We start from the raw sequence: 13,630 nt of genomic DNA on the forward strand, positions 1-13,630 counted from the left end.
AAATAATTTTGCAAATGACCAATGACAAGGTAAGTATATTTACGAGTTCCATTTTTATTGAAAAAGCAGCTGTCAATGATATCAAAAAGCCTGGACTTTAATTTATCGTGGGGAATGGTTGTGTATAAAGTTGAAAAGTCGTAAGTTTTTAAGCTGTTGATTTTGGTAAAATCTTGTGATTTCAATTTTTCCAAAAGTTCCTTGGAATTTTTAAGTATCCACATCTGATTTACACCACTTCTCGAATATATTGTTGCACAGTACTCCTGAAGTTTCTCCTTCACCACTGTTAATATCTTAGTGATGAGTAAAGATAGAGGCTTGGTTGAACATTTACTGGAACCCGCTATGTATCTTTGTTTGTAAGGATTAAAACTTAAAATTGAAACTTTAAATATTTTCATCTTTTCTACAACTACATGTCAAATATCTTCTTTCATACATTTTATATGTATTGTAGTTTATATTGTCCAAAGGACTATATTCTGTAGTGGCCAGTATCTGCCCCCAAAATAAAACTTTGATGGAGAAATCTTTAATTATGTTCTAAACCAGGTGGATATTTGCAGAGTTCAAAGCATTAAATATTTTTATCAACTATGACATCATTAATTAGATATGACGTCAATAAAATGACGTAAATTCCAAATTGCAATGATTTTGAGAGAAAATAGCGTATTTTACGTCGGTATTTTGATTGGAAATTATCGAGCGCAGGTCTGCTCAGACTAGATCTTTTGATATAATGTGTAGAATGATAATATCAATGAAATATGTGAATATGATACCTGAGCAAGCTTGCGCTCTATAAATACTATCGTCAAAATTGAACAAACTCTGTGCATTTTGGCCTCTATTTTAAAAATAACGGAAATCCAAATAGTTTGTGACGTCACAGAGACAAGAAAAGCCAGCTAATTTTTCCAATTTCATAATATATTGTCTTAATTTGGATTATTTTATACAATATATGCACTTTTCTCATTTCAAGAGATTTTCAAAATTTGACTATTATGGGGGCAGGAATACGCCCTTACCATATATAGTTCTTTAGCAATTTTTCGTTTAAGTTTAAACATTGCAAATAATTTCTTATACAAGGACTGTAGATGTTATGTAATATTATATGTTACAGAACCAAAACATGCATCTAAAACATATGAGTTCATGTATTGCATATTGACAATTATGGCCACTAGAACATCGTTCTGGGAGGCCTATCATATTTCCATGGGTCATAATTCCGAGGAATCACAATTTCTGTTCAATTTATGGGTAGAAAATTATGGGGATTTCTTAGATTGCCACTATATGCTTTACATGTACTCAAATTATGCTGGGACAAATCTCCGCAAAAATTACATAATGTAAAGTAGTGCCTCGGTGAAAAAAGTAATTCTACAGATGTACTACAATGCAAGCCTAGTACTTGTGTTGTGAAACACACAGGCACTGTCTACTCCCATGAGAAAAACTTCTGCCATGGTATCTGCAATAAAAAAAGAATAATGGGATACTTATGAAAACATATTTTCTCTTATTCAATATCACAATGTCACCTGAGCTGCCTGTTCTGTAAATCGGCATCTTTGACCATGAATGGAAACGACACTATGAAGGTCCTCATAGACATTTAAGCCTTACATCATATTTTACTCAGATGCTTAACAACAAAACTACGATTTTTAAAAAAAAAATGGCATCAATTGTTTTAAATACCATAGAATAGTGTCATTGGAAATTTATACAAGGGATATGACTTGTTATATACAATATTCAAATGAAGTAACCTTTGTTTATCAAACGGACAACAAACAAGAGGTAAAACATATAATAACTGGTAGGCACAAGTCAGTAGCAGGGAGTAATACAACCGTTAATAATTATTTAACCCTGCTTCTCTCATTGCATTAGGTCTTCAGCAAATGTAAACAAGTAAGATGGCATGAACTGCTTAATGAGTTTGTATCATTTAATCATTGAATCATGTAATAAAACAATCATAAATTATTGTATTTTTTTCAGTCAGTACGATGATTTAGCCACCTTCGAAATACAATATTCAACTCGCCCTTTGGGTGCGGTGAATATTGTACTCCTCAGGTTTTGCTTTGTAATTTAGTTTTGGATAAGTCATTTTTAATAATAATGGAAATAAGATGTAAATTATGCATCATTCACTATCATTAGAGAATTCCTGGTCAGGCTTTTGATGAGGAAGGAAAAAACACTGTTTCTTGTGATACCACCATCAGTGCACTCAGGCCTACCTATGGTAAGTTCGATTTTTGCTTTGCAAAGTTCAAAATAATTAAAGACAATTATAACATTGATTTAACAATTTAAGCCAATATAGCCATTGTGATGTCAGGAATATCATAAATGTAAAAAAAAAAAAACAACAAACAAACTATTTACCACTAAGTATGCAATAAAGATAGATAAATATTACAGACTTTTAACTTCAATGTAACTTCAAAGGAATATTACAATGCATATTTTATCACAATTCATTTGTAATACATTCTACACCCTGTACTGAAACACTTTGACAAGTCCTTCTTTATACCCCATCCACAGTGTAGACTTGCATAGCGATAATCTGGTTGGACAGTTCCCTTCATTCTCTGTCAGTAAGAACTTCAAAAATTTGCCATCAGGACTCAGTAGATGGATCTGTATATTGTTCATGTCATTGACAAGGATGTTACAGAGGGAGTCACACACTGCATTACCTGGCCAAAAGTCATCTGTCAGGTTTTGTCCACGGTAGACAGACTTCATACAACCAGAAGGAGACATAATCACTAGTTCACCTGTAGTGTCACTTGTGCGGTTCACAACACAGATATCACTGTTACTGTTCTGTGTGACTCTGAATGGATACATAAACAGTCTGGTCTGACCGTCCTCCTGGTATTCATACTCATGGATGACATCACCTGTCACTGTGATGTGTCTCACCAGACGTCTGCTGTGTGACTCTAATTTGTAATCATCTGATTCATTGTCTATCAGGGTGACCAGTAGTCCACCGTCCACAGACTGACAGATTCCTATTGGTGCCAGTGGATCTTTACTGATGACTGTAGAGACAGATCCTGATGGTGACAGACGACTGATAGAATTGTTACTAAAGTCAGAGAAATAAACATCACCAGTATCAGTTACACAAATGTCATTAGCAGTGATATTATATCTATGATTTTTCTCCCCTTCTTTGTTTACTTGTTCAATGATGTAAAGTGACTTTAAATCTCCTATGTAACACTGATCTTCACAAAATGCCCTCAATAAAACTATTATTTCATCTCCATATTTGAATGAGCTTGCTTCAGTCAAACTGATATCATCTAAATCCCAAGTTTTACCAATCATATTCTCCATCACCTCGTCACTGATTTCTCCTTTACTGTATCTCACTGAATGTTTACAGTTCTTTATATCAACATCCAGGCTAGACAGCAGTTGTGTCAGTTCCTTGTGGTTATCAATCAAGCCGTAATCTGACATGGTGCTGTTGTTCTCCTCCAGAAACTTAGCTATTTTTTCAATTTCTTTCTTCTTTTTGTCCATCTTAGATTTCTTACTTTTCAATTTTTCATTTTTTTCCTCCAAATGGTCTGTCAACCTTTGTTCAGTATGTTTCCTGATTTCTATCAGCCTGCTGATTATGTCATCATAATGCTCCTGAAGCTTTTTAATCTCAGAGTCACACAGCTCTTTATTTTCTGTGATCTGTTCTGACAACTTTTCTATCTTCTCATCAATCCCAGACAGATCCTTTTCCTTAATCTTTCTTAGAAAGTTAGACAGACCTCTCCTCCTTTGAGTGGCTGCCGTGGATATAGTGCTCCAGTCGTGATCTCTATGATCTGTTTTCGCACACTTACCACAAATTAATTCATTACAGTCCTCACATATCATATCAATAGGTAAATCGTGGCTTTTACACATTTCAATATGCTCTTGAGGAGAGCCCAGCGGATATCTAAGTTTACTCTCTGCCATGTTTGTTGAATGTTGCCTAACTGCAATGCTACGGAAGCCCAATAGTGCAAAACCAAAAATAAATTTAAAAAAAACAACAAAATTATTAAATTAAAAAACGAAAATATTAAATAAAAAACGAAATTATTAAATAATCAAAGGCCTGAAGGCCTGAGAGGCGCATCGCATTGAAGATAGAAATCTCAACCAAAAAAAATTCTCAGAAAAATACCTAATTGAAGACCTACAGGTAATTGAAGACCTACGAAAGACCTAGAGAAGACCTACAAAAATATGGGCTATATAAAGCAAAACTGATGTGATATTCTGATTAATCATGTCTTAAATATATAAAATATACAAAAACTTTTTATAAAAAGAAGTTTTAAAGTGTATTTTTAAAGCTCGATATGGGGAACTTTTTCTTCTCTCAGACGACCTACACAAGAACGATAACTCGCGTAAATAACAAATCAGCTGTTCACCAAAACATATCAGAAAAATGTAAATAAATCAATAGTTAAATGAAGAAAAATAGAATCATTGAAGATATTTAAAAATAAATACATCAAAGATGAAATAATAAAAGGGAATATTATTTTATTTCGTAAAAAATATAAATAAATAAAATAAAATAAAAACAAAAAACTTAACCAAAGCAGAGACATATACATATTATATAATACCATAATTTGATCAATCATAAAATATATGTATATTTTTAAATGAATTATTAAATTGTTATAACAAGTTTCCAGATCCTATGAGTGGACTTTTTTTTTTTTACTGAATTCCTTTATTTCTTTTTTAAAATTTATTTTCAAAATCATTTTGGTATATTGATGTACAAATTAGATATTATAATTGAAATAAATATGTTTATGCTTTTGACAGAGTGTCAAAACTTATTAAATATAAGTTAACTAAAAAATCTTAAGTAATTTTTCTTAAAGATCCACACAAAATCTTCTTGTATTTCACTGAGCCTGAACAGCAAAAAATAATAATTTATTCAAAATATGCATACATTTCATTCAAGTGATTACATGCATGTTACTTGTTTAATTATAAAAAGAAAGTCTTATTATATTCATATTTCAGCTAATATTTATTTTTCATGACATATATTGTTCTTATTTTAAGGTCTTCCCTAGGTCTTCCGTAGGTCTTCAATTACCTGTAGGTCTTCAATTAGGCAGGCCGCCCTGATTTGGGGTTAAAAAATGTTGTTGTTTTTTTAGTATTGGCATTTTTAGGCAGTCGGTCCGGAGAGGTCAAAGAAACATTTTTTAAAAGATAGTCTGATATATAAATTATAATTCATTGATATTTAAATTAAATTATAATTGCATGTATTCTTTAATTATATTTTTATTCTTTCGTTCTTATCATAGAAGAAAGATGAAAAAATGAATGAGAATTTAGAAAGGAATGATTGAATAATTCTATATAATATCATCATATCTGAATTTTTTTAAGTTTCTTCCATTACGTGCACTTTTTTAATATCAATACTGTGTCTTAAACTAATTTTCTCAATCAAAATGGCATAATACGCAAACCATAGTGGGATACAAGAAATGTTCATATAAATAATACGGGACTTAAAAAAAACAACAACCGGGCGTGGTATACCGTATACTATGAGACCCATCAATGGCGGCCGATTTCCTCCGATATTTTCGATAAAATTGGCTCTATAAAGCCTTGGCGGTAAGGATTGAACTCAAAACGTCTATGTTTATAAGGTATTGGTAATCCTATAAAATGAAATCCACAGTCATTGCAGTTTTTTATTTGTCATTTAATCATACTCAACCGACATTTCACCAAAAACCGATCATTTCACCATTTCATGTCACCCTCTTGGATAGCACTGGTTCTCTGCCCTTGATTCCAGTCGCTGCCGCTAGGAATTACAAGTTGGTTTTTCAGGGCGCTTGCGCCCGTTAACCAATGTCAGGGTACCAGTCTACCATCGTGGAGATTTTCCCCTCGAAAGGTGGCGATTGTTGCAAACATTTATTCAGTTGGACATCTTACTATTCGTTTCATCGAGTGAAAAATAATAATATCCCTTCTATTTCTATAAAAAACAACCATCTTGCTCCTCTTGTTAGTGATGTTTTATAAAATAAAATTATTGTAAATTTTTCTCAGATATTTATGAGGCGCCGTTTTGGTATTTACTGTCATAAAGTGACATCACCTATTTGAATAGGTGATATCACCTATTCAATAAGTGATATCACCTATTCGAATAAGTGATATCACCTATTCAGCTTCAAAATGAATAGGTGATATCACCTATTCGAATAGGTGATATCACCTATTCGAATAGGTGATATCACCTATTCAAAATGAATACCTTGAGCTTTTTCTGATATGAAGCCCCAGTGTAAGCTGCCATTGATAAGCTGGTGGTCTGGCAAATGACACGATTTCTAAATACAGAGATGTAAAAACAAAACTGCTCAATGACAAAGAATGGGCGATCTGTCAAACAGGCCATCTTAAAAAAGAAAAACTACACATAAATCATAGAGAGTCACAGAGACAAAGTGGTGGGCCTTCAAAATACCTGCAGTTATCTAATCATGGTCAGCGCGTGTGTATCAGAATGCACTAAACATGGCATCGATTAGAACGGCCAAGGCGTGGATCAAAGTATTTACAGAAAAACAAAGTGGCGGTCTTCAAATAACATGCAGTTATCTAGGCTGTTACGTAAATGATGGCCAGCGCGTGTGTATAAAAGTACACTTTACATGGCATCGATTATAGATCAGCCAAGGCATGGATCCAAGAATTTACAGAAAAACAAAATCAAACAGGGGCGTAGCTTGACTTTAAATTCTAGTGAGGCAAAACCATAGCAGCAAGAGGTCTGGGGCCGCCTTAGGCCCCCCAGCAGGTCCAGGGTGGAGTCGGGGGGGGGGGGGAGGGGAGGGGCACTCCGACAGAAAATGGAGTTGGGGTTTTTAAAATGCAATGAAATTTCATTTGCTACACATATACCGGTTTCTTTATTTAAGACTTAAGCTATATATGATGATACTACAAATTGTAAAAGAATCTAAAAGAGTTAATAAATATGTTTACTAAAACTTTTAAAACATTTTAAAAAGATGAAAATGCATCTTATTAAACTTTGTTTTTATTTCTTTAAAACTTAAATTCAACATTATAGAACTGCTTAAAATGTTAAAAGAAATGCCATTAGTTGTACGTATTTTCTGCAATGTATTGTTGATTATGTGAGGGGGTGGTGGTGGTGAAAAATCTAGTGAGGCAATTGCCTCATTGCCACAATGGAAGCTACGCCCCTGTCAAAGTAAATACTCGCATTAAAAGTTTAAATACGACTGATGTGAATTGATGTCGGAAATTTTACCTTTATGTGTATCTAAGTCATTCAATAACCTCATGCCATTTTTAATATATATTTTAAAACAAATAGTTAATGTTAAAACTACAGGCATTGGAAGAAAGATTATAATCATTGTGAGTTTTTACGCATGTCTGCACTATTCTTTTTTTTTTTGTTCTATAAAAAATAAATGTCAGAAATACAATATTGTTACCTTTGTATAAAAGACGCAATTTCTTCACTCGACTTGTATTTTGAGAATTTATAATTAAAGCACCTGCAATCATTTTCTTTGTGTAATTTTAAATTGCATTATTGGTTAGTGGCAAAAAAGCTATCAAATCACTTCTCTTATTCTTGAAATATTATTATATAAAATGATTGTTTCCTTGAACAGCCTAAATATCAAGGTTGGTAAATTGGTACCCTTTCAGATAATTTGTAAATGCCTAATTTTAGCTTATAACGTGTAAATTTTATTACTGACCTATATTTAAATGTATGTGAGGGTTATTTCTTTGGATAAACCATATATTTAAAAGTGGAAAATCTTTCGAAATCAATTGAGCGTCAGTGTCGTATATTGAGATTTCCCCATAGTGAGATTTCCCTGGAAGACTGGCTATATAGTGAGACTTCCCCCCGGAAGATCGACTGGCAATAGAGTGAGACTTCTCCCGGGGAGGTCTCACTACATAGCCAGTCTCTCCCCCCTTTCATAGTGAGACTTCCCCTCAAATGTAGTTTCTGGAATATTTTATTTCATTGTAAAACAATATTTTTCAGTATATGAATAAAAGTTCTCCGTTGATTAATAATTAAAACATCTTAATAGCCTTTTGAATGTACGTTATTGTTACAAGTATACATCTTTCTGTACTATATTGTATTTATTGCATTCTCCATGAAGGTTAACATAAGCAAATTCCAAGAGTCCACGAGTAATGATCTCTTAAATGTTAAGTGTATTTTTTTTTTATAAGAATCATTTTGGAACAATTCAATTTTTTACTGTGCACGATAAATTTTTAATGCGCACTTCTATATTTATTCATACATGTATCTATTTTATAAGATCATTATCAAAATGCAAATAGATATTCATCGTCGATGTAAATAAAATACTACTGAACATGGAAGGGGGAAGCCTCACTATGGTCGTTTAGGGGGAAAGACTCACTATATAGTAATCCCCCCCACGGGGGAGTCTTACCGTCTATATATAGCCATATTTCCGGGGGGAAGTCTCACTATGGGGGGGGGGGGGTGTCTCACTATATGACACCGGACTAATTCAAGTCAGCGCTTTAAACTTCTTGGCTGATGTCCGAGTAAGCTGCTGTGATGTAAAGTCAATAGGAACGGTAAGGTTTTACCCATCTTCTTGTATAACTATTGTTTACAAATTTTACGAATACTGCTTAGTGGTTACATTTTTCAAACACAAATATACAAAAAAATATTTAAAATTACTGTTGCAAATGTTCACTGAAAGGCAGCTTGCCTCTACCTTCCCCACATTTTTTTGTTGCAGCATATTCATACCCCCCCCCCCCCCCCCAAATGTGTTTTTCGAGAAAGTCAAAAAGTTTAAATCTTTCCTCCCATCCACGAAATAAGAATTTCGAGTTTGAACACCCCCTTTTTTTCCTAGTGAAAGATTATTCAGGTAAGTTGTAAATTATTTTTCTGACTACCCCTCCTTTTTTGAAAAAAGTTCTTCTGCTTGTAATCGCTGAGGAAAAAATGTTACATTCCACTGTTTATTCTGTGACATTAATGAAGCCAAAGAGATGACATTTCAGGCTTTCTGGAAAGCCAAACTTGTCAATATACATTTGCACTATTTTCACAATTAAAACAAAACCAAAAAAACCCATGTCAGATCAAACACACTTGGTTACTTTTACTGTTTTCAGAGAGTGTTTCTGTAGGAGGACACCCCCCCCCCTTCAGAGCAGTTTGTTTATATTGTCCAAATTTTGCAATTTTTGGGAAGTTATGAACGTCACACATGTACCCTTAATATTGTAAATATCCTTGTACACGTGTTATGTATAAATATGCTACAAGACCTTGGCATCCAATACAAAAAAAAAATAGTTCCTTTATTGCAAATTGACAATAAAAACCATAGAACATATAATACTGTAAAGATGCTTTTTTTATCGGGTCATAATTCTGCGAAATCTTTCTGTTTTTCAATTTTTGAACCAAATCTTTTCTCATTTTCTATTCAATTTGTAGGTAGAAAATCAGAGATTTTTTTACATTGTCACTATATGTCTAACATGTAATATTACAGTGAGAACAAGTTTGCTATGTCAAAGTGAGAACAAGTTTGCTATCTCACAGTGAGTACAAGCTTGCTATCTTATAGTGATTGTATGTTTTCTACGTATCTCATTGTGAGTACAAGTTTGCTATCTCATAGTGAATACAAGTTTGCTATTTCACAGTGATTGCAAGTTTGCTATCTCACAGTGAGTACACGTTTGCTCTGTCACAGTGAATGCAAGTTTGCTATCTCACAGTGAGTACATTTTTGCTTTCTTATAGTGAGTACAAGTTTGCTATCTCACAGTGAATACATGTTTGTTATCTCACAGTCTGTACAGGTTTGTTTTCTCCAAGTGAGTAAAAGTTTGCTATCTCACAGTGAGTAAAAGTTTGCTATCTCACAGTGAGTATACAAGTTTTCTTGCTCACAGTGAGAAAAAATTTTGATATATCACAGTGATTACAAGTTAGCTATCTCATATTGAGTACAAATTTACTATCTTAAAGTGAGTACAAGTTTGCTATATCACGTACAGTTAGTTCAAGTTTGCTATCTCATAGTGAGTACAAGTTTGCTATCTCACATTGAGTACAAGTTTGCTATCTCACAGAGAGAGCGAGATTTTTATCTCACAGTGAGTGAAAATTTGCTATATCACAGTGAGTATAAGTTTGCAATGTCACAGTGAATACAAGTTTGCTATTTCACAGTGAGTACAAGTCTGCTTGTTATCTCACAGTAAAAGTTTGCTTTCTCATAGTTAGTACATGTTTGCTATATATCCAAAGTGAATACAAGTTTGCTTTGTCATAGTGAGTTTGCTATCTCATATTGAGAGCATGTTTGCTATATATGAATACATTTTGCTATTTCATAGTGAAAACAAGTTTGCTATATATCTCACATTGAGTAAATGTTTGCAATCTCATAGTGAGTTCAACTCTGGTCACTCACACTGAGTAAAACTTTGCTATCTCACAGTGAGTAAAACTTCGGTCTCTCACTGTTAAAACAACTTTGCTCTCTCACAATGAGTACAAGTTTGCCATCTCATAGTGAATACAAGTTTGCTATGCCAAAGTGAGTACAAGTTTGCCTTATTTCTCATAGTGAATATAAGTTTGCTATCTGATAGTGAGTGCAAAGTTTACTATATTTCTCATAGTGAATACAAGTTTGCTATCTGAGTACAAGTTTGCTATATATCTCAAAGAGAATGCAAGTTTGCTATGTCAAAGTGGATAAAAGTTTGCTATCTTACAGTGAGTACATGTTTGCTATCTCACAGTGAGTACAAGTTTGCTATCTCATAGTGAGTACAATTTTGCTATCTCATAATGAGTACAAGTTTGCTTGCTCACAGTGAGTACAAGTTTTCTATCTCACATTGTATACAAGTTTGCTATCTCACAGTGAGTACAAGTTTGCTATCTCACAATGAGTACAAGTTTGCTTTATTTCTCATAGTGAATATAAGTTTGCTATCTGATAGTGAGTACAAGTTTGCTTTATTTCTCATAGTGAATATATAAGTTTGCTATCTGATAGTGAGTACAAGTTTGCTATATATCTCAAAGTGAATTAAAGTTTGTTATGTCACAGTGGATAAAAGTTTGTTATCTCACAATGAGTTTATGTTAGCTATCCCACAGTGAATACAAGTTTGCTATCTCACAGTGAATACAAGTTTGCTATCTCATAGTGAGTACGTACGTTTGCTATCTGATAGTGAATACAAGTTTGCTTTCTCACAGCGAGTATAACTTTTCCCTCTCACAGTGATTACAACTCTGCTATTAATTTGCTCTTTCATAGTACAGTACAATCTTGTATAAATTAGTGAGTACAAATGTGATCTATCACAGTGAGTTCAACCCTTCTCTCCCACAATGAATAACTTTGATATCTTATGATGTATATATTTATATTTTTCACGTAAGTATTATTGCAAGGAAACCGCTTTATCCCAGAGTCATGACAGAAACAAAAATGTACAGTATACAATGTCAAGATATCATGCAGAATCATTTTTTTACAGAAGGAGAAATTTCTTGGTTTAACAATAGAAATCTGGTCCCAGCTTGTCGGGCAATACAGAAAGTAGGTACATACACACACACCCTGCACACGCACACACACCCTCACACACACACACACACCCTCACACACACACCCTCACACACACACACACACTATAACTCACTGCTTATTAAATCCCTTGATGATAGTCTTAACAACCGAGTTCACAAATACAAATCATGTATTTTATGTTGTTTGTTGATATTTTGAAAAATACTAATTGTTAGGCCATTATTCACAAATTGAATTGTCTACGGATTTTTCCGTTTTCTCGATCATGACAAGAGGCACCCCTAACAAAAATTCACTATAGTTAACTATAGTGAAAACTTTGATACTTTGATTTACTATGAAACTTTATTCTGGAACTTTTTTTTGAGATTTCAAAGCTTTAAATCTCTAAAATTCGATAACAGTAATGTAAAATTTGGAAATAATGTGTGAATATACAAATAATATTTCAATTTAACATAAAAAAAATGTGCAGGTATGAATTGAAGAACAAAAAAATATAACGCTCCGAAATCCATAGTAAAAATACTTTGATTTACTTGAGTGAAAAAACGGGGAACCATAAAGAACGAGGGCGCTTTTGATTGGCATTCGGCAGGAATCTGGGCGCACTTGAAAAGTGAAAATTCCATTGATCTGTCACATGGAATTTTAGCATTCTTTTGATGTATCGGGTTCCTGTGAAATAGGAAAGGGAAATATTTTCCCGATACTGTATTTTGATTTGCTAAAAAAGAACTTGAAAGTTGGCTAGATGAGTCATTTGGTACAAAATGTTACATTTTTAAATACGTTTTTCTAAAAATTTGATATCTCTGGGTCATCTCTCCATGATTTTGAAGCGGTATTTGTGTGCATTTTAATTAAAAGAAACTAACAAACATTTGTAAAAAATGGAGAGAAGACCCAGAGACGATAAAAAATGAACTTTTTCCCAAAAAATTCCAATGTTTAAATGCGGTGCTTCATTGTCGCTTTAAAAACCTTAAAGTGTGTGTAGCGGTGATAGCTCAGTTGTATGCGTTACCCGTCCAGTGCAATGAAAAAGAAGTATTTTTGGTTCGATCCTCGCATGGAGCGTAAATATTTTTTTTTTTGTACAAACAATCAATTCTTTTGTCAGTTTAATTTTATGAACTAATTTATTTTCAAATAGATAAATTCTCGTTCTGCTGCACCAAAAGCGAAAGCAATTCTTCCAACCTACTGATACTTTAATATATACAACTATGTACTTGTAATTGGATTTAGCTATACCCTATATGTGTTTATTATTTATGTGAAGCGTTACTAAGTTTTAGATGTAGTAATTATTAAGATAAGCGGAGTGATATATTAAATTTGGCAAACTATTTCAAACTAAATGTAACATTTTCCCATGTGCGTAACTTTGTAAAGTATGTCCAGCTGTGGTCAACCGACCAAATCGTAGACATTTAAACTATAAATGTTTCGTACGCCTTATTCCTGCAGATCACACGCCAAACACGCCCATCTTCTTTGCTATTTCCCTCATACCCATTCCATAACTGTATATTATTAATAAACTATAGTTAACTATTTCTTTGTTAGGGACACGACTGGTGTGACCCGGTCGACAGGGGATGCTTACTCCTCTGTGGCGCCTAATCCCACCTCTTGTGTTTTTAGAGGTCCACGTTTGCTCTGTTCCTGATCTGTATTGTTTCAATGGACTCTTAAGCTTGATTACCATTCGTTATCTCCATATTTCATTAATACACTCTACGAAATCATTGTCTTAATGCATTACCACATAGCTGCATGTAATTTCAAGCAGCGTATCTTTTCAAAAAAATTGTAAGTTTTAAATAAGCTCGTTCGCAATGAAACAGATCGTACATAAACGTCATCTATCCAGATTTAAACAAAATATTTTC

General features: G+C 33.4%; 1 protein-coding gene across 1 annotated transcript; it reads right to left on the reverse strand.

Annotated features, from left to right (window-relative positions):
* Nucleotides 1–2,344: 2,344 nt before the first annotated feature.
* Nucleotides 2,345–4,025, reverse strand: LOC133192804 (uncharacterized). Its single transcript, XM_061328811.1, has one exon. The coding sequence runs from the start codon at nt 4,009–4,011 to the stop codon at nt 2,527–2,529; it is 1,485 nt and encodes a 494-aa protein (XP_061184795.1). The 5' UTR covers nt 4,012–4,025; the 3' UTR covers nt 2,345–2,526.
* Nucleotides 4,026–13,630: the final 9,605 nt, after the last annotated feature.

The sequence above is a fragment of the Saccostrea echinata genome, unplaced genomic scaffold (genome assembly GCF_033153115.1).
Source record: "Saccostrea echinata isolate AGI-Se365-2 ecotype Australia unplaced genomic scaffold, CSIRO_AGI_Sech_v1 ptg000025l, whole genome shotgun sequence".
Taxonomy (NCBI): Eukaryota; Metazoa; Mollusca; class Bivalvia; order Ostreida; family Ostreidae; genus Saccostrea; species Saccostrea echinata.

Coding starts and splice junctions, on each gene's coding strand:
- LOC133192804 (XM_061328811.1), bottom strand. CDS start 4,011: ATGGCAGAGAGTAAACTTAGATATCCGCTGGGCTCTCCTCAAGAGCAT.